Source organism: Raphanus sativus, chromosome 7 (assembly GCF_000801105.2).
Source record: "Raphanus sativus cultivar WK10039 chromosome 7, ASM80110v3, whole genome shotgun sequence".
Classification (NCBI taxonomy): Eukaryota; Viridiplantae; Streptophyta; class Magnoliopsida; order Brassicales; family Brassicaceae; genus Raphanus; species Raphanus sativus.
In genome coordinates, this window is record NC_079517.1 from 18,080,229 (window position 1) to 18,101,745 (window position 21,517).

A 21,517-nucleotide genomic window follows, 5' to 3' on the forward strand; every position below is an offset into this window, starting at 1 on the left:
TGTCCAGAAGGATGGCGAGGTTGCTCACCCATCAGATGCAAGAGCGTGGAAACATTTCAACAAGGTATACCCAGATTTCGCTGAAAATATTCGGAATGTCTATCTTGGGTTATGCACCGATGGATTTAGTCCATTTGGTATGTATGGGAGACAATATTCTTTGTAGCCAGTTATTCTTACGCCGTACAACATGCCGCCGGACATGTGCATGGAACAAGAATTTCTATTCTTGACCATATTAATCCCTGGGCCGAAGCATCCAAAACAGTCGTTAGATGTATTTCTTCAACCACTGATACAGGAGCTAAATGAGTTGTGGTCAGAAGGGGTAAGAACTTATGATTGCTCCACAAAAACCAATTTTACGATGCGAGCAGTTCTGCTGTGGACGATAAGTGACTTTCCTGCTTATGGAATGTTGTTTGGCTGGACAACTCATGGAAGGTTATCTTGTCCATATTGTCATGGATCTACGGATGCTTTTCAACTGAAGAATGGTAGAAAGAGTTGTTGGTTTGATTGTCATCGTCGATTTCTTCCCATTACCCATCCCTACAGAAGAAATAAGACATTGTTTAGGAAAAACAAAGTTGTCAGAGACAGTCCTCCTCCATATCTCACAGGCCAGCAGATCTACGGATGCTTTTCAACTGAAGAATGGTAGAAAGAGTTGTTGGTTTGATTGTCATCGTCGATTTCTTCCCATTACCCATCCCTACAGAAGAAATAAGACATTGTTTAGGAAAAACAAAGTTGTCAGAGACAGTCCTCCTCCATATCTCACAGGCCAGCAGATCGAGGAGGACATTGATTATTACGAAGCTCAGAAAACTGTGAAGAAAGGAGGAAACTGGCATGTTCCTGGTAATATGCCTGATGGGTATGAGATATCTCACAATTGTCATAAGAAAAGTATATTTTGTGAGCTACCTTACTGGAAAGATCTTCTTTTACGCCACAACCTGGATGTGATGCATATAGAGAAGAACTTTTTTGACAACATCATGAATACAATACTGAACGTCCCAGGGAAGACAAAAGATAACAAAAAGTCAAGGATGGACATACCCGATATTTGCTCAAGAAGTGAGTTACATATCAAGAGCAATGGAAACGTTCATGAATGAAGAGTCATGATTGTCATGTGTTTATGCAACGACTACTTCCATTCGCTTTTGCTGAGCTCCTTCCAACAAATGTACATGAAGCACTTGCAGGTAAATATTAATTAATAATATACATATATATATATATATTATGAAATGTTACTAATTTGGATTATATTTGCAATATACAGGGATCAGAGCTTTCTTCAGAGACCTTAGCACACGTACGTTCAAGGAAGAAGTCATCGAACAACTTCATGAGAACATCCCGATCATAGTGTGCAACCTAGAGAAGATATTTCCTCCACCATTTTTTGACGTCATGGAACATCTAGTTGTCCACCTCCCGTACGAGGCATTACTTCGCGGACCTGTTCACAACGGATGGATGTATCCATATGAGCGATCTATGAAACATTTGAAGGGGAAAGCAAGAAATCTTGCAAAGGTGGAAGGTTTGATTGTGGCTGGAAGTTTGACAGCGGAAACATCTAACTTCACAACATACTACTTTGCTTCAACGGTTCGTACGAGGAAAAGAGTTCCTAAAAGATATGATGATGGTGGAGTACCGCAATCTTATGCAGTAGACGGTGTTCCTGACATTTTCTGCCAAATTGGCCGGTTTGGTGGTAAACTGAGAGAAGTATGGTGGTCCAGTGATGAGGATAAGCATAGTGCCCACACTTATATTCTGCCCAACTGCGAGGATGCTGTGACGCGTTCTTTTGAAAGGTAAATAATATTCGTGTGTATTATATGATCGATATAATGTTAATTAATTATATGATATGATGCATTTGTTTAATTTGCAGCTTGTTTGTATCTCAAGTTGAAGAAGCAATACCAGGAATATCTGCAACCAAGGTGGATGCAAGGAAAGATAAGCACTTTGTCAAGTGTTTAAAAGGACAGGTAATATTAACATATTAAGTAATTTTTGGTACTATTATTGATAATGTAAAATTCTAACAGTGATGTATTAATTTGTAGGTTGATTATGACGATTCATATTATCCTGTATGGTTTCATGATTTGATCCAAGGTCCAGTAGCAAAGGTCATCACATCATCTATGTACTTCACACGAGGTTTCACTTTTCATACATATGAATATGAGAGACGTCGGGCAACAAGCAACTACGGAATATGTGTGAAAGGTGAAACAGACTTTTACGGGATCTTGCAAGAGATTATTGAAGTGGAATTTCCAGGGTTGTTGAAGCTAAAATGTGTCCTCTTCAAATGCGAGTGGTTCGACTCCGTGGAGAACCGTGGTGCTCGGTTTAACAAATTTGGTGTTGTGGATATCCATTCTGGGAGAAGATATAACAAATTCGAGCCTTTCATCTTAGCTTCCCAAGCCGAACAAGTTAGCTTCCTTCCATACCTTCGCCTTCGGAGTTATGGAATAAATTGGTTAACTGCTATCAAAATAACACCTCGTGGACGGATTGTTGCTGGAGAAGAACCACCTTTGCAAGAAGAAGATGCAATCAATGAAGTTGAGGTACTTGATCAACAAACTGATGAAATTCTTTTGATCGACCCGGATAACCGTCAATATGAAGATCTTCCCGAAGATGTGATGGATGAAGCACGTGAAGATGAGTTCGATAGAAGCGATGATGATCATTGTAGTGATGTTGATGAGAACTCAAACGATTCTTCATGATGTAAAATATGTAACAAATGTTGATTTTTATTAGAAAATCTTATTTTCATATGTGTATCAAATTCTAATTTATATAAAATGCATTTAAAAAAAAAATTGGAGTTTATGGTTTCAGTTAGAAAAAGAGGTTGAATGTGTAAAAGATATGATAGTATAGATATGTAAGTTTGGGGTTTAGGGATTTTGATTTTCGAGGTTTCACATATTTCGTTGTAATTTCGTTGTAAAAAAAAACGCGGGCCTGGTACTTTCCTCGTAAAATTTAGGTTCGTCGTAACTTCGTTGTAAACCATGAATCGGAGTTTAGGGATTTGATTTGTGGTTTCATACAGGCGTTGTAAACACCACGTAAACAAAAAAACGCGGACCTGGTACTTTCGTCGTAATTTCTGAAAGCACGTGTCCTCGTAAATTCGTCGTAAACAGAAACACGGGCCTGGTACTTTCGTCGTAAACCAAAAAACGCGGGCCTGGTACTTTCGTCGTAAACCCAAAAACGCGGGCCTAGTATATTCCTCGTAAATTTACGACGAATTTACGAGGAATGTGTTTTCTAAATATATGCAACGCCTCTGAACGAGGCTTCCTCGTTCATTCCTCACAAACCTCTCTCTCTCTCTCTAAGGTAACTCCTCTCTGTCTCTCTCTCTCTAGTTAGTTTTTTTTTATAATTAGTTTAGGTGGTTCGTATAGGGAATTAGTTTAGAGAATTAGTTTAGGGAATTAGTTTGGTGGTTAGTATAGGAAATCTTTTTTTAAAATAATTAATTAATAGTGTTGTGATTTTTAATTATTTTTTTTTAAAATAATATAGATCATGGCTCCTAGGAAAAAATCACCACCGACTTATGATGAGATGTTTGGCGACGGTGCCGGGACGTCTTCTTCCGGCGGCCAAACATCTTCTGATGCCGTTCCAGACTCTCAGACATCTCAGAGAGTTTGGAGTCCTCCTCATCCCGCACCTCAGATGGCTCCACCTCCACCTCCTCCACCAGCAGCTCCGCAGGATCCCATCCCAGGAGCAGATGTTCATCCAGACTTGCGGGTGCCTCCTCATGCACCATACGCAAGATATACGGTGGACGATTTGCTTTCCCAGCCTGGACGGGAGGGTATGGACATTTTGGACCCCGATAGACCGCCGGGTACTTATTGGTAAGTACATTTATAATTTAAAAATTTCAAATCATTTTTATATTTTTTAATTAACAAGTTCGTTCAATTTGCAGGTTTGGGGCCAACAACCGTGTTTCCCGGAGCGTTTCACATACGATGAAGGGATACTTAGACGGAGCTTATCCAAACTGGAGCTTGACTCCAGATCACGTCAAGACCATTTGGTTTAAACAGTTTGCGGTAATTTTTCAATTTTCTTTTTAATATTTTTTTTATTTATTTTTATTAATTATTAATTATTAATTATTAATGGTTTCATAATTTTGTTTGTTTCAGCAAAGGTGGCACTGGTCCTTAGGAATCACTGAAATGGTGAAGAAGGAATTCAAGGCAAAGCCGAAGACTCGCCTTACCAACACGCTCTCAGATTGGAAGAATAAGTGACAGATCTACGGCTATGACGGGAAGCCCACTAGGGTCACCAAGGATGTATGGGATGGCCTCATCGCCTTTTAGAAGATATCCAGCTCAATCCGGAAGGCCAACTCCTGCTCCGCTTTCCGTAGGACCAAGGATAAAGACGGGAATTTGCCTACGGTTCATACCACCGGGCAAAAACCTCATGCCGGGATCCGTCTCGAAGCTGTAAGTTTTAGTTGTAATATTTATTTTATTAATAAATTTGAATTTCAATATTTAATATTTTATTATTGTTTTTTGTAGTATGAGAAGACCGGAGTCATGCCATCTTTGTCCGACCTCTTCAAGATGACTCACGCCAAACCGGACGGGACTCTTGTTGATCCTGCATCCGAGAAGCTCTTCAACACTGTGGCTGCTCGGGTTGATGAGCGGGAGACGCAACTCACCCAGCAGTCTCCGGATGGATTACCCGTCAAATTGACGACGGAAGAGGTCGACAGGATCTTCGAGGAGGTAAAATTTAAAAGCTAGTCTAAATTAATTTTACTATTTCAACAATATTAACTATTTAATATTATTTTTTGTAGGTCGCTCCAAGAAAGAAGGGCCGGACGGTGGGAATCGGTTCTGTTAACGAAGTCGCAAGGGCAACTTCGTCATACTCTTCGAGACGGGCCCAAGAGACTTCTCAGATGCAGGCTCGATTGGATACCCAGCAGGAGCGTTTAGACTCTCTCGAGAACCTGTTGGATATTATGGCGATGGGGAACCCGACCATGCAGAGAGCGTTAGGGGCCAGACGAGAAGCTCTCGGGATGCAACAACGGGTAAGACGAACTTACTATTTAATATAATAAATAAACAAACGATGTAAATTCGTCGTAAAGTTTACGACGAATTTACCTCGAAACGCGTTTCGTTGTTAATCGTCCGTCGTAAAGGAAGATTCGTCGTAAACGCCACGTAACGTTTACGAGTAAATGAGTTCGTCGTAAACGAGAAGGAAAGCTTTCGTCGTAATGTCCACGTAAACACTCGTTGTAACTAACTCGTAAAGTTTTGAAGTAAAGGAGTTGTAAACAATTCGATGTAAAATACACGTAAATATTCGATGTAAATTCGTTGTAAAATTTACGACGACTTTACATGCCCGTCGTTGTAAAATTGATGTAATTGTTTACAACGTATTTACGACTATTACAGTTTTCATGGTAATGCAATATAGTTATATTTGACTTTTATCTTTCTGTTAACATTAAAATCTTTTCAATTAAATTGGAATTTTTCAGAAGTTATTATAATTTATTGTTTCTTTTGTATCATTTTAATAGTTTCATTTTTATGCTTGTTATTTTATATATGAAGATTTATACAGAGATATACTAGACAGCTCACGTTAAAACATGGACTAATTTTTTTAAATCGATAACAAAATATTTTATTGCAAAAACAATCAGATTGTGTGTTCAATATTTATTTGGGATTTTTTTGTTGGTAAGTTTCCAGATCCACATTTATTGTTGACAAATATATTCTGTAACATTCTTTCTTAGTAAGAGTACTGTGATTGTATAGTATTAATAGCTATAAATATTTTGTGAAAAGGTTTTTTTACATAGACATTATAGGTATATACAATATTTCGTGTCATATATTTATTTTGGAATAACACATTACTTCTTTTGATTAATTTTCAATTCTATTTGTTTATGTACTTGTTGTTGTTGAGATCATTTGCTATATTGTTGCTTTGAACTACTATGAACGAAAAAAAGAAACAAAACAAGAAAAAATTTCTCATTTTAATTTTGAACATATAGCAAAAATAAAAATAATTTATTCATTCTTGTTTTTCTTATGTATAGTTGGTAACTTTGAATAAAAAGACTATGGCTATCTTTTAGTATATGTTTTAAAGATCATATCAACCACAAAAACAATGTAATGTTTCTTATCATTATCATTGTATATTCACTAGCTTCCAATCATATAATTTTACCTCTTAAAACTTAAAAATCATTAATATAACGTAAGCCCTGTTCGTTTCTTAGACGCCGCGATAATAATGTGCGATCAAAAATATCAAAAACCATGTCATCAACTAATTAAAAAAGAGCTCGTTTGAAGATGTTGCGACTCAATTCATACACGGAACCTCTGCCGCCGGCGAGAATAATGAAGTCGCTATTTTTTACGGCGACCATTAAAATGGATGAAAAAGTTTCAGCGTCAGTTGCCAGCGTCATTATTTCTCTCCATCGTCAGTTGTCAGCGTCATTATTTCTTTCTATCGTTTGTTAATTTTTTAGACGCTCTCTCTGCCGCAGCGTCTAAGAAACGAACATGGCTTTAATTTATTTATATCACCACTCAAACCTATATACATTTTTGTTAAAGGAAAATTGTTTTTGAAGACCCACTTTTTAATTAAATTAAATAAAAGTAGAACAAAATAATAAACCACGCTCCTCCTCTCCAGAGTGCTTATCCGCGCAATGAAATAATTCAAAAATTTGACAAAAATGCCCTCTACTGATACTTTATTTTACAGTTCACACACCATCAAAAAGTAGAGAGAGCCGTTTCGATTCTTCTTCATCGCCAAAACGCCACTCTCGTTTTCTCTCTCACTCCGTCGTTCACTTCTAAAGAATCTCCGTTATATAACGCCGTTACTAAATCTGCGTTTTGGTTTCTTCTCCGTTCGAATTTCGAATAGATCGCTGTTTATGGTAAGCCCATAAATCCCAAAGATCTTCTCTCTTTTTGAATTTTGAAAAAAAAATTTAAGTGATTCTTTGGGTTTCTTTGATAAAAAGCAATTTGCATAAAGTTGTTTCCTTTATCTTCTTCTCCGCAGGCTAGGACTCAGGTTCGATTTCGTGACCCGATTATCCATGTGTCTTCTTAGGGTTTTAGGTAGCTTCGAAGATGTTAGGGGTAGTTTCGTCTTTTAGTTAGGCCTTACTCGATGTTTACTGTGATCAAGGCTTGAGTTCATGATTATCTGTGCAAATTGTTCGCAAGATGTGATCTTACAATCCTTTGATTTGGTTTTATTATCTTTTGATTTGAAGATGCTAAGGGTAGTTTGGTCTTTTAGTTAGGCCACACTCCATGTTTACTATGATCAAGTCTGAGTTTTTGTATCTCTGAGTAGTAGTAGCAATAATGTTTGATTATCTATGCAAGAGCATTTTTTTGGCTGCAAAAATGTGATCTTCCAATCTTTTGATTCCAGGTGCACTTGAGTTAGCATCTTCTTTTGACATCAATGAAGAAGCTCTTCTTCTTTAGATCTTCGTCTGGTAATGGAACTGACAAACAGGCTCCCTGCGACAAAGCAGCAGAGAGCAAGATGAGAGCCCAAGCTAGTAATCAGACTGACCAAGAGTTCGATTGTGAGGCTTCTGGTGGTCCATCTCTTAGACGAAGCCTTTCCTTGTCCTCTGCAGGTTTCAAGTTTGAAGAAACTTCCACCAATGAGCTTAGCCAGGATAGGCGGCGGAATCATTCATCTCGGTATGCTCTTGATCTTCCTTTTCAGATTTGTTAATAGTATTTTTAACTAAAACCACTGACGAGAGCAATGTAATGCAAACTATGTGGCAGATGCTTTACTCCAGAAAGACAAGTTAGAGAGAGGCTGTTTGAAGTCCAGCAAGATTCATCTGGGAGTTCATCAACTTGTTCTAGTAATCTCTCTAGTAAAGTTCTGGACCGTTATATCGATGGAGAAGAGCATTTAGAACAGTGCAAGCAAAAGAGTACTTCTTCACGCAGTGATGTCTCTAGCAGCATTAACCGAAGGAAGCTTCCACCTCGAGTCCACTGTACATCTCCATCAAACAATCTCAATGACAAAAGGAAGTCACATTCATTCAGAGAAGCTAAAGGACCCCGCCATCGTTTATCTTCCACTGATCGTCGTGTGGACAATGGATCCAGGCATGGATCGCCTCGCTCGCTTGCAAGAAATGTCATTGAAAGACTCTCTGAGACTCATGGCAAGTCAAATCATGAACCCATCACTATTCAAGATGTCTACGGTGGATCCCGTTTTGACTCGAGCTCAGATGTCACTGCTCATCGTTATGAACCTGTGAAGGAATATTACGCGCATGGCTATGGAAAGCACCTGCAAAATCATAGACATGGTATGGAAGAGGATGTTAACTCAGAGCTGGAAATGAAAGTTAAAGAAGCTGAGAAGAGAGTGAAACTGTTTTCTGAAGAAATGGAGCAGCAGAGATGCCTTTCTGACTGTGATTTTGACGTCTCATCTTTGGTTGGGGCGATTAGAAAACTCGAAGATGAGAGGCTCAGCTTGGCATTTGAGAATGTAAATCTTTTGCGCTCCCAAATGGCTGAGAGGGCTTCTTCCAGGGAAGAAATAAGACTGGTGAAGTCAGATTGGGAGTTGAACATACATAGAATAGAGAAAGAGAGGAGCGAGTTGCAGGCTGGATTGGAGAAAGAGCTTGATAGAAGGTCAGGCGAGTGGACTTCAAAGCTTGAGAAATTCCAGCTTGAAGAGAGGAAGATGCTAGAGCGTGTCAGAGAGCTTGCTGAGCAGAATGTCTCACTTCAGAGAGAGCTATCGTCTTTCCATGAAAACGAGACAGAGAACAAAGGCATGATAACACATTTGGAGAGAAGAGTTGCAGAGCTGACCACGGCAGCAGATGAAGTGCGTGATGAGAACTCGTATCTTAAGCAAACTCTCTCCCAGATAAAAGAGAGTTACGCAGGTGCTACAGAAGATATTGATTTCTTAAGAAGGAACTTTGAAGAGAAGGATCAAGAATGCAAGGAGTTGCAGAAATCTGTTGCAAAGTTTCTGAGAACCTGCAAAGAACAAGAGAAGACAATCGAGGGTCTTCGAGATGGGGTCTCTGAGGAGAGTAAAAAGCAACCTTCAGAGAAGTTGGACCAGCTGGTGAAGAAATTGCAGGTGGAGCAAATAAGGTTGACAGGGATCGAGCTTTCACTTAGAAAGGAGGTTGAAGCAATGAAGCTTGAAACTGACTCTCTTCGCCAAGAGAATGTCTGTCTGCTGAATCGATTGAAAGGAAATGGCGAAGAGATAGAGGTTACAACGCTTAAGCTAGAGAATGAGTTGAAGATGCGTATATGCTACTTGCAAGACCAAGGACTGCCAATGCTAAACGAGAGCAACCACCTGTGTTACAAGTTACTGAAGTTCATCAAAGGGAAGCTAACTCAGTTTCCAGAAACCTCTCAGTCTCAGGATACGGGTTCAGTGAAAGATGGACTAAGCGAGCAGTTTATGATTGAATCTGAAATGAAAGTCCATGGAATAAGGCGTGGAACTGAAAACCTGAAGAGGAGTTTGCAAACAGTAACCAGTGTGGTGGCTTCAAATTCTGAATCATCTTGTTCAAGTACTGGTAGGCCTAAGGAACAAAGAAACCAATCAGTTGAAGTGAGTCTCGAAATAAATTATTTTTCTCTAATACGTTCTCGTTTCTGTCTTTGCTAACGTTTGGCTTAATCTCATGTAGGAAAACCTTCGAGCAGAACTGAGAGCTGAGACCCTAATCACAAGTTTATTACGGGAGAAACTGTACTCCAAGGAACAAGAAATTGAACAGCTGCAAGCAGAAGTAGCAGCAGCAGTACGAGGCAATGAGATTCTGAGATGCGAGGTTCAAAACACTTTAGATAACCTATCAGTGAAGACTCACGATGTAAAGGACCTCAAGCTCCAGGTAAATAACATCAACCATCCTATATGTGTGTCTTTTTGTGGATCCTAGTAGTATACAGCTGTGTATATAACTTTACTTCGATCGTTTTTTTGACACCAGATGTTGAAGAAAGAAGAAAACATAAACCGGCTTGAGTTAAATCTCCAGGAAGCCGCGAAAGACATAACGAGCTTGAAAACAGTGTTGCCAAAAGTTTCTGATGAAAGGGACCAAATATGGAGGGAGTTAAGACAATGCTGTGAGAAGAACATGCTGATGAGCTCAGAGAACGAGACGTTGAGAGAGACTATAGATAGATTGGAGGAGAGAGTGTTAGAGAAAGAAGGAGAGATCACAATACTGCAAGACACAATAGGAAGCAAGCGTCTCAACATCTTCTCAAGTCCTGATTTCTAGTATTACTTTTCTCTTGTGTTCAGGGATTTTCTTTTTTTCTTTAGGCTTCTATCATCATTTTCGATGATTAGTCATTCTTTGGGGTTTATTCATATATGATTTGTTCTTTTTTTTTTGCTTTTGCTTTGTTCTTTTGGATTTGCATATCTCAAAGATACAAGAACCGAAGCCAGTGAAATATTATATCAAAGATTTGTTTTTCTTTTATATATGATTTATATTGTATCAGGAAAGGATTGAAAAAGCATCTACATGACACATGCAACAACTGTTCTTTTTCATTATCTTAAAGTTCATGAGACCAAGCAAGTCTGCAACTTGAGTGAAACTGCACCTGCTTGCTTTCTCCTTCATTGCCCATAAGTTCTCGCTTGCTGCTTCAGTAAAAGCTCAGTGAGCAACGTGATTCAGAGAGCTTATACAAAACCAAACGAAGCTGAGTATGATCGCAGTACCCAAAGTTGAAAATAGAACTAAAGCTTAATAAGAGTCTTATAGTGATTTCTTCATAATATTCATTCGATCAAATATATATATATATATATATATATCTAATTTTAATACTTGTCTCATTTTTTAGAATCAATTTTGATTCTTACCTATAATAATTATATGCTTATGTATTTGGTGAGAGTTTTTGAAAACATTTGTTTCTTGCATTTGGATTAATTTTAGTTGTAAATATAAGGCATATATAATTATTTTTATATTAATAAATAAAATATAAGTGATTTTTAAATTAAATTCAGTGTTAATATAAACTGAATATATTATTTTGAAAAAGATAGATTAGTTATTTAGTTCATTAGTTTTAGGCTAGAGTATATATTTAATAATAATTAAGTTAGGTATAAGTAAAAGATAATAAAAAGTAAAAGATAATAAGAAAACTATTTAATTATAATGGTCCAATCTAGAAGATTTATAAATAGGTAAAAATCACTATTATTTTAATAATATTGATAAAAAACATTAGTTAAATGTAACCGAAGGTTGGAAACTTATTAAGCCCATTAATGAAAACCATACGTATATAGTACTTTACAATTTTTTTGGTTAAATAAGTAGTTTCCTAAATTATAGGTAGATGTAATTTTAATAACTGAAAATATTAAAAATGAAAATATTATTATTAAATAGCAATGGTGTTATTATAAATATTAAATAAAATTAAAAGGATGTAAAAAGCTGATGTTTTTAATTGTATTGATTATTCTATTCTCAGTATAAATAGCAATAAATACAATCTATACAATTTAAGAAGAAGACCTTTATTAGATCATTTTAAGTTTTGCAAGTATTTACAATACACTCACTGCATTTAAATTTTAATAAAACAATTTCATTTTATTATGGTTAAAAAATATCGTCCGCTTCCATGATTTTGTGATAATAAAAAATTGTATCTAAATATTTGATTATCTATCTGACCGTTTAAGTTGCTATTAAATCGCGGGTCAATGCAAATTAGAGATCTATGACAAAATAAGAATTTATGCATGTATAAGAATTTATGCATGTATAGCATATTTTCCTAACAAAAAACAATATAAATCCGAACAATAATATTTTTGGTAAAAATCTAATCAGTTTTATTATGCAATTATTTTTATATTTTACCATATTTAATCTAGGCTAGATTTTTCTGTATTTTTGGGTAATTAGTTTTGAAATTAAATAGTATAGCTTAGTTCTTTTATTGGTTGTATCATTGTATATTTCATTTTTTTATAACATCTAATTTTGTTGATTTCAAATCAATGTAACATATTACATGAATCATAAATGACAACAAACATATTGTTAAAACGAACTTTTAATAAAGATAGCAGTAACACGATGCTTCCTAACGCATTCGTAGGACAGGCTTGATTCGCTAGCTTTCCTCCACTTCGTTCTTGGTCTTATAAAATCTTTTTTTTTGCTCTCAATTTTATGAATAAATACCTTTTTTCTCTAAAAAGATCATTGGATGCGATCCATCTATTACATCGTAATCCTTTCCAAATACTCCCGCTACAGGAAATAACATGATTTGTTGTAACTATCCATGGCATTGAAATTTTTTTTCTTTGAAACCAATAAAACCTTATCTTCAATTTGTTTTGTTGAACAAATATATGTAGACTCCTTCTTGCTTCTGTTAATGATGATGTCTCGTCAATGACCAGCACTGTAGGACTCTGAGAAACTTTCACTCGGTGACTCAACACAAACATTATTAAAACAATCACCCCATCGCATGAAGAGGCAATATGTCCAGGAGATGATTGGCCCAGATGTCTCTCCCATATCACCCAGGACCTGCGCGCTTCCTCATTCGACATGGCGGTTTCCAACACCAGATTGCCAAACTAACTCGATGATTCTCAATCGAAAAACTCGAGAGTAATAAGAAAACCGTACCCAAAAGTCGGATAAACCACTCCCAAAGGGAGACAACAACAGCGCCAACATTGACATGGACCATAACAGATAACCATAGGAGAAATAGCAATGTAGATACCGCTACCGGATATACTAACTGATCAGACTCGCCATGATGCAAAGATAATGAAAGAAGGATTTGGTGTCGAGTGGATAATTTTGATCTCGACACCACATCTGAGCACAAAACCATCAAAGATGTAGATGTAGAAACACAAAAGACAAGAAACAAGAAAATCCGGCGGTCTAAACCGCCGGAAGAAAAAAAAATGTATATTTCATTTTATAGTAAAAAAAAAAAATATATATATATATATATATATATATATATATATTTCATTTTATATTTCATTTTTTAATATTTCATTTTATAGTAAAAGAACACAAAACGAAAATATCATACATTAAATAAAAAAATATTTTCAGAATATAATATTAACTAACTTGATTTAATACATAACACATTTTTAGAATACAGATGTTTTTTTTAAAAAAGTAATAAATTTGTAACAACTCATTAAAACTAATGTTTAAAATTAAATTAGTATAGGATATTACATTTTATTTGCAAAAAGCAAAGTTTATTTTATATTTTAAATATTATTTTAAAAATAAAATATATCCGCATATTGTGCGGATTCAATTATAGTATAAATTAACACGTTTTCTTGAGAATAAATTGACGTAGAAACAGACCAAGACCACAAAACTATATTATATAACGAAAGACAAAACATTTAATTAGATTGAAAATTTATAGAATTTGGCGATTCATCATCCTAAACTAGAAGACCACATTCACATGCTAACTTTTGGCCCATGGGCCAACAACGTATTAATTATTTATCTTGCCGCGCAAGATGAACGGACATACGTTTCCGAAATATCCGCAGTTCAGTAAACCCTAGATAGTTAGTGATATTTCCTTATATAAACTGTATTGTAAAACTTCCTCTTCACAGTAATCTTCTCCACCAAAACTCTCTCTCTTATGTCGTCTGAAGCCAGATCTCTAGCCGCCACGAGCGGCAAAGAACCACCGCATGATAAAAAGATGAAGAAGCAATCGCCGGCCACAGAGCCGACGCCTATATCGATCTTGTCACTCCCCGAAGATCTGCTGATAAACTGCTTATCCCGCGTCTCTAGACTCTACCATCCAGTTCTCCGCCGCGTCTCCAAACGTTTCCGAGCCACCGTCTCTTCACCGGAGCTTTACGCAACCAGATGGCGCCAAAACCGCGCCGAGAAGTGTATCTACCTCTACATACGCTACCCTCTCGATCCCAAAACGTATTGGCTCACTCTAAGCCGTCTGCCTAGCCGAAACACAGCCAACGGATCAACCGGCTACGAGGTGGAGCAGATCCCATGTCCGAACTATCTGCGTCCCGCGCAGTCGTCGACGCTCGTATCCGTTGGATCCGATGTCTACAAGATCGGCGGCGCTAATCATCTGCACGAGTGCAAAATCTGGAAGAGGAACTATTGCGTTAGTGTCTGTGTCCTAGACTGTCGCACTCACACGTGGCGCCAGGCTCCTAGCATGGGGTTGGCGCGTAACGCGAATTCCACAGCGACGTTATTTGATGGGAAGATATATGTAGCCGGAGGATGCGATGAAGATTACGTGAGTAAACCAAATTGGATCGAAGCGTTTGATCTTGAGACGCAAACTTGGGCCCCTGTGACGAACCCTCGTATTTTCTGGCTCCACGAGGAGGATAGAGTTAAGGGCTTTGAAGCCAAACTCGTAACGCTTGAAGGGAAGCTTTACATTTTTGGGGATGAGTCTGCGGTGTATAATCCCGAGGAAGATAAATGGTCAGAGTTAGGAAGGGATGTGTCTCGTATGTTTTGGGCAGCAAGTAAGTGTCATTGCGTGATCGACGATGTCTTGTTCTTATGGGATAAACATAGTAGAGTGTTCAAATGGTATGACTCCAAGTCAGATTCGTGGAAGGATTTGATTGGTATTGAAGGGTTGCCTGAGCTTTCGCCCGACCCTAGAGTCTGTCGAGTGGAGATGGTGGATCTTGGTGGGAAGATTGGGTTTTTGTGGAGCGAGTATTTGTATACCAGTACTAATCAGGAGTGTAGGATCTGGTGTGCTGAGATTACGTTTGAAAGACGCGATGGAGATGAGATGTCGGGGAAAGTTGAGTGGTCTGACTTTGTGCTTCGCACCCACGAGTCTTGTTCCTCGTTTAATGTTGTTTCTGCTTCGGTTTGATGTAATGACTGTTCGTGAGAACATGCCTTAAACGGCTCTATTGTGGCTTGTCGTTTCGTTTTGCTTTGAATGCTTCTTTTTTGTTGTTGTGGGACTTCCTTTCTCTTTTATTATGGTTTGTTTAATGTTTTTATGTCAATGCAATTTTCATTGTTTCGGTATGGACCCATAGTCTTGTAGACGGTCTAAGCTTATTTTGACAAAATATCGTTGAATACACTTTGGCATGTACAGTTCTCTGAAGCTATGCTAATTGCCAAATCCGGGATTAGTACATTTTTATGGTTTTTTTGTTAGTTGGTAATTGGTATATACTCTTTTAGTTTGACCAGTTTTGTTATCACTGCATTACCTGTATTTATATGTAGAGAACATGCACTAATTCTAGGTGGATGAAGTTGCTAATTTGGAACGTAGACGAAGAAAAGTATTAATTTAATTTTATTAAACGTGCTTATCAGTAGATTTTATTTTAAAGTTAGTAGAGATGCTACAATATTGACTCTCGAGTTTCTTCTAGACTTCTATATATGTCGACCAGTCTTGACCTTCATTTTCCTCATCTGTGATATCTGTATAAACAATAATTCGTCTTCTTGAGATTACAGTAATTTGAAGTAGAAAAAAGATCAAGACCAAAAAAAAAGTTTTTATAAAGAACGTTAACAAACATTTAAATTGGAGTAAAAACTACAAAATATGATTAGTCTTTCTAAATAGTTTTTATAACGAACGTTAACAAATTGGAGTAAAAACTACAAAATATGATTCATCTTTCTAAACTAAATAGCCATTAATTCACATAATAGCTTCTGGCCCATGGGCCAAGGTATAGGTTATTTATCTTGACCCTCAAGATAAGCCGACACCTTCACCTTCGAGATAAACCCTAAAACTTCATTCCAAACTAATTTAGCTCAGAAATTTCTACCTAATGTCTTCCCACTCAAGTTCTTCAGCCGCCACGAGCGGCAAAGATCCACCGCATAATAATAAGATGCCGGCGACAGAACCGATATCCATCTGGTCGCTTCCTGATGATCTGCTTCTAGACTGCTTAGCCCGCGTCTCTAGACTGCACTATCACATTCTCTCCAGCGTCTCCAAACGTTTCCGATCCATCATTGCCTCACCGGAGCTTTACCAAGCCCGGGCTCGCCTTAACCGTACCGAGAAGAGGATCTATTTTTACCTAAGCTACCGTATTGATCCCGCAACAGATTGGTACACTCTAAGACGTCGAAACATAGCCAAAGGGCCAAACGTCGGCTATTATGCGGAGACAGTTCCGTCTCCAAAATGGTTGCATCCTGCGCAGTCGTCGACACTCGTAGCGGTTGGATCCGATATTTACAAGATTGGTGGCGGTGACCATTTCACACCCAAACTATCGAAGCGTAACTGTTGTTATGGTTTCTCTGTCCTTGATTGTCGCACTCACACGTGGCGCCAGGCTCCCAGCATGTGCATGGAGCGGGACGCATCCGCCACAGCGACATTGTTTAAGGGGAAGATATATGTAGCCGGAGGTTGTGACAAAAAGTATGTCGGTTGCCCTAACTGGGTCGAAGTCTTTGATCCAAAGACACAAACGTGGGGATCCGTGACGAACCCTCATGTTTTCGAGCAGCGCGGTGAGTTTATTAGTAATGAGAACTTTGTAGCCAAAAGCTTGTTACTCGAAGGGAAACTCTACATGTTTGGGAATGACTCTGCTGCGGTGGTTTACAATCCCGAGAAAAATAGATGGTCAGCGTTAGGAAAGGACATGTGTAGTATGTTTCAAGCGGTGAGAGAGTGTCATTGCGTGATAGACGATGTCTTGTTCTTTTGGGAATCAGGAGCGTTCAAATGGTATGACTTCAAGGCACGTTTATGTAAGGAAGTGAGAGGTGTTAAAGGATTGCCTGATCTTTGTAGTAGCGACCCAAAATTCTTTAAAGTGGCAATGGTAGATCTTGGTGGAAAGATGGTGTTTATGTGGAATACTAGGACCTATTGGGAATGTAATATCTGGTGTGCTGAGATTACGCTTGAAAGGCGCCATGGAGATGAGATGTGGGGGAAGGTTGAGTGGTTTGATTCTGTACTTAGTACCGACGAGTCTTGTTCCTCGTTCTATGTTGTTTCTGCTTCTGTTTGATGTATTTTACCTTTCATGAGAACATGCTTGAACAGTTATTATCGTGGGGGTACTTTCGTTTTGCTTTGAATACTTGAGTTTTTTTTTTTTGTGTGTGTGTGTGGGTTCTCCTTTCTCTTTTTATTGTATGCCTCTGACGAATGGTTGTTTCATGTTTTTGGGTCAATGCTATTTACATTGTTTCACTTATATATGGTTCAACTTGTAGTCTTGTAGCTTATTTTAACCAAATATCGTTGAATACATTGTAGTATTTTTGTGTGTTGGACAGATTAAAAGGTATATAGTTCTCTGAAGCTATACAGATTGGTTCGTTGTTATTGTGTTTTGGTTTTGAATCTTAAATGTCATGGTTATTTAGTTATCATAGAAACACTTTTCTTTTATATATATATGAAAAGAGTCATTGCTTAAAAAATAAAGCAAAATATATGTTATGTCAGTGAATAAAACTCGCTGAAGAGCTGAATAACCTCAGTGTATATAGGCATAGATTTGTAATATGTAAAAGTAAATTATTCGTATTTTCAATAGTATTATGAACTACAAAAAATGTAAAACAAAAAGAGGTCTGGCTTAAAAAAAGCCCGTTATTGATCTGCTTTACGAGTTAAGCAGCCTTTTTGAGTTTTCCCCACGCGCACGCTATTAATAGTCATCTCTGCCCTAATTCATTTCATCACATTTAACCCTAAAAATGTCGTCGACAGCAAGATCTTCCGACAAACCACCGCGTGAGAAGATGAGGAAACCGTCTCCCGAGATCTCGATTTTGTCTCTTCCTGACGATTTGCTATTGAATATCATAGCGCGAGCCTCAAGACTGTACTATCCAACTCTCTCCCTCGTCTCCAAAAAGCTCAGAACCGTCGTCGCCTCACCGGAGCTTTACGAGACCCGCTCACGCTTAAACCGTACCGAGAGTTGCCTCTATCTGTGCTTACGTTACCATCTAGATCACCTTCGTGACCCTACCACATATTGGTTCGCTCTCTGCATGAAACCGAACCAAACCCTAACCAACCGGTCAAGTGGCCGCCTTTTCATCCCAATCACATCTCCCCATTTGCGTCATGACCGATCTACTGGTCTAACGTCTAGCCTCGTAGCCGTTGGGTCTAACATCTACAAGATGGGCGCGCATACGCCCTCTTCGTCTGAAGTCTCGGTACTTGACTGTCGGTTCAACACGTGGCACAGTGCTCCAATGATGCGAGAGAAGCGGAGCTCCCCCGCGGCGAGCGTAGTTGATGGTAAGATATACGTAGCAGGAGGGTGTGAAGATCTCAACTCCGAGAACTGGGTAGAGGTATTTGATCCAAAGACTCAAACTTGGGGAAATGTGACCAAACCTGGCTCTGAGATACGCCCAGAAACTGGAGTCTATAGCTTTGGAGTTGAAGGAAAATTGTACGTCTTTGGTGATAAGTTGAAGTATGTGGTTTGGGATCCCAAGGAAGCTAGTTGGAACCCGTTAGTATTGGGTGTGGCTATGGATTTGGAAATGGATGTGTATGAGGCTATGGATTTGGATATGGAGATGAATGGTGTGGCTTCTGCAGTGTCCTATTGTCACTGCGTGATAGGAGACGTCTTGTTTCTTTGGAACGAAAGAGAGTTTAGATGGTATGACTTTAAGGCAAGTTCATGGAAGAAGTTGAATGGTGTTGAAGATTTGCCTGATTTTGATGGAGATTGTAAAATGGTGGATGTTGGTGGAAAGATGGCTATCTTGTGGCAGAGTTTTGGGCGTTTAGATGAACATAAGGAAGAGAAATTTATTTGGTGTGCTGAGATTGGGCTTGAGAGGCGCGGAGATGAGATGTGGGGGAAGGTGGAGTGGTTTGGTGTCGTGCTCACAACCCACGAGCCATGTTGCTTGTTCGATGCGGATGTTATTTCTGCTACTGTTTGATTGAAATGACTGCTGATGATGAGAACATGTGGCTTGAACGGTGATGAAAGAATGAAGAATCATTCACTTGTGCGGGTAGTTTCGTTTTGTTTTTGAGTATTTGTTTTTTTGAGGTATCTCCCTTTGGTTTGATATTCAACTCTAATGAATTATTGTTTCATGTTTTTAGCTGAACAAGATTTGCATTTATTTTCACATGTAATGTCTTGATGATTTAGCTTTTGCTAATTGCGATGGCAATTGACGAAATTTTCTGCAAAAGAACTTTTATTTGTGTTTGCATAAAAAGGATACGCTTCAAACAACATTCACGAGAATAATGAGTGGAGGTTTGCTGTTGAAAGGTAAAACTAAAACCTATCTATATTCATATCATTAAACAATAGAATAGTATTATCACAGAGCTATTAGAAAAAGTGTGAAGAATCTATTATTCTATTATTGCGAAGGGTCCCTTTTACATACTCAATGGAAGAACTTTGACAAGATGCTCTCACTCTAAGGGAGTTCAGTCGTGTGGTGAGCAAATATCTTTGTTTCTATTTCATTAACTTGCAGAGGCTTTGCTTGCTTGCGTTACAATCTTTAAAACACCATTTCAATTTCAAAGTTGGGCATCAAGGCCAATTAATTATTTTATGAACAAAGATCTTTGTTCCTCGCAATATGTTGTTTCTGCTTCTGTTTGATGAATTTACTTATTATGAGAACAGGCTTGAACAGTTATTATCGTGGGCTAGTTTCGTTTTGCTTAAAATACTTGTGTTTTATTGTGTGGATTCTCCTTTCTCTTTTATTGTATGATGACTAAGATGAATGGTTGTCTTCTATGTTTTTAGCTCAATGCAATTGACAATACTGTTTCATTTCTAAACATATGCATTTCACATTACAAATCTGTGTGTATATGTGGGGGAGAAAAGCAAGAACTGAAGCGGTTGCTTCATTGATCTTTTTCGGTTTTCAGAGATTTTTTAGTATCAAGCCATCATCGAGTCAGTCCAATATTTCTCTTTTTTTTAATATATATGTTTGCGGAGAAAATACATTTGGATTAAGAAAAATGCAAAGAACGTCTTATGTCACTAAATAAAACACGCTGAAGAGTTGAATAACCTCAGTTTATCTAATGAAATCACCTGATAGATTTGTCATACGTCAAGTAAATAGTCTTTTTATATGAACTCAATTAGTATTATGAACTTGAATAGATGAGTCTAGGCCTGGACATAACCCAAAATCCAAACCGATTCTGGACCGAAAAATCAGATATGTATTATGTCCGAAATGTAAAATTTACTAAAAATGGATCTTGTACGGTGGTAAAAACATATTCAAATCCAAAATATGATTAACCAAATTCGAACGAGTAATCCGAAAAACAAAAAAACCTAAAAAATTCAGAAAATATCCGAAGAAACCCAAATGTCCAAACTAATATACAATATAATTACATGAAACATAAATATATACTTTAACTATTCAATTTTATATTTTATCTTGATATGGTATCTAACAATAAGTATCTAAAATAAAATACTTATTTATATAGAAATATATATTTCTTATTTTTTTATGTTTTGTTTTTAAATTTTAAATTTTATTTCGGGTATATCCGAACCAATCCGATATAAACCGAATTATTTTACAAGGTTCTATGATGTGATACAAAACTGACCAGAACCTGATGTGTTATATATGAACCCGACTTGTACTTGTAAATTTACTAGAAAGAAACGTAAAAAGTGTTATAAAAGAGAACCAAAATTTAAAAAATCTGGTCCGAACGCCAACGGATAACCTAACATCCAGGCTTAGACAAGTCAGTAAAAAAGCTTGAATGGATTTCTAACCTGTACGAATAAAAAGAAAAAAATGTATAGGCTTCTAATTTACAAAGCTAAAATCACTGATATTGCTTTTAGCCTTTTATCAGTTAAGTATACTCTATATATTAAAATAAAAACATTACAATATTTTAGCAACACATGTCATCAGTAGAATGTTTCTTAAGATCTATAGAAAAAATGTTGGTCCATTAAACATTTTTATATATTTCACATTAAACTAACCATACAATTAAGTAAGAATCAATATTTAATATTTTTCTTAATTCTTTAAATAAAAGCTACGGAATTACCAAGAATGAATAAAATATATATTTGACAATTAATAATTTTAATATAAAGATTTGATAATAATTTACATATCTTTCATTAACTTTAATGTTATATTATTGGAATAAATTAAACAATCGTGTTAGCCATATAATAATTTTTTTTGTATATGTTTTATTTTGAATTTAAAAAAAGATTATAAATTACGAAAAATTGTTAAAATTCTTACATT

The 21,517-nt window shown here is 37.2% G+C and overlaps 4 protein-coding genes across 5 annotated transcripts; all 4 read left to right on the top strand.

The window, feature by feature from the left end:
* Positions 1-6,896: 6,896 nt before the first annotated feature.
* Positions 6,897-10,657, top strand: LOC108818370 (uncharacterized). 2 transcript variants are annotated; one of them, XM_056990914.1, is made up of 6 exons: positions 6,897-7,054; positions 7,183-7,194; positions 7,564-7,844; positions 7,935-9,768; positions 9,848-10,054; positions 10,154-10,657. In XM_056990914.1, exons 3-6 carry the CDS (start codon positions 7,597-7,599, stop codon positions 10,448-10,450), a joined length of 2,586 nt encoding a protein of 861 aa, XP_056846894.1. In that variant the 5' UTR covers positions 6,897-7,054; positions 7,183-7,194; positions 7,564-7,596; the 3' UTR covers positions 10,451-10,657. The 2 variants fall into 2 exon arrangements, with proteins under 2 accessions (XP_056846894.1, XP_056846893.1); XM_056990913.1 differs by lacking the exon at positions 7,183-7,194.
* A 3,156-nt stretch (positions 10,658-13,813) lies between these two features.
* On the top strand, positions 13,814-15,253 carry LOC108818371 (putative F-box/kelch-repeat protein At1g61540). Its single transcript, XM_018591328.2, has one exon. The coding sequence runs from the start codon at positions 13,869-13,871 to the stop codon at positions 15,108-15,110; it is 1,242 nt and encodes a 413-aa protein (XP_018446830.2). The 5' UTR covers positions 13,814-13,868; the 3' UTR covers positions 15,111-15,253.
* A 712-nt stretch (positions 15,254-15,965) lies between these two features.
* LOC108816724 (putative F-box/kelch-repeat protein At1g61540) lies at positions 15,966-17,379 on the top strand. The gene has a single exon (XM_018589291.2). The coding sequence runs from the start codon at positions 16,045-16,047 to the stop codon at positions 17,251-17,253; it is 1,209 nt and encodes a 402-aa protein (XP_018444793.2). The 5' UTR covers positions 15,966-16,044; the 3' UTR covers positions 17,254-17,379.
* A 571-nt stretch (positions 17,380-17,950) lies between these two features.
* On the top strand, positions 17,951-19,337 carry LOC108816564 (F-box/kelch-repeat protein At4g39590-like). The gene has a single exon (XM_018589131.2). The coding sequence runs from the start codon at positions 17,951-17,953 to the stop codon at positions 19,166-19,168; it is 1,218 nt and encodes a 405-aa protein (XP_018444633.2). The 3' UTR covers positions 19,169-19,337.
* Positions 19,338-21,517: the final 2,180 nt, after the last annotated feature.

Coding starts and splice junctions, on each gene's coding strand:
- LOC108818370 (XM_056990914.1), top strand. CDS start 7,597: ATGAAGAAGCTCTTCTTCTTTAGATCTTCGTCTGGTAATGGAACTGAC. Junction 7,845..7,934: donor CGGCGGAATCATTCATCTCG/GTATGCTCTTGA, acceptor ACTATGTGGCAG/ATGCTTTACTCCAGAAAGAC. Junction 10,055..10,153: donor TAAAGGACCTCAAGCTCCAG/GTAAATAACATC, acceptor TTTTGACACCAG/ATGTTGAAGAAAGAAGAAAA.
- LOC108818371 (XM_018591328.2), top strand. CDS start 13,869: ATGTCGTCTGAAGCCAGATCTCTAGCCGCCACGAGCGGCAAAGAACCA.
- LOC108816724 (XM_018589291.2), top strand. CDS start 16,045: ATGTCTTCCCACTCAAGTTCTTCAGCCGCCACGAGCGGCAAAGATCCA.
- LOC108816564 (XM_018589131.2), top strand. CDS start 17,951: ATGTCGTCGACAGCAAGATCTTCCGACAAACCACCGCGTGAGAAGATG.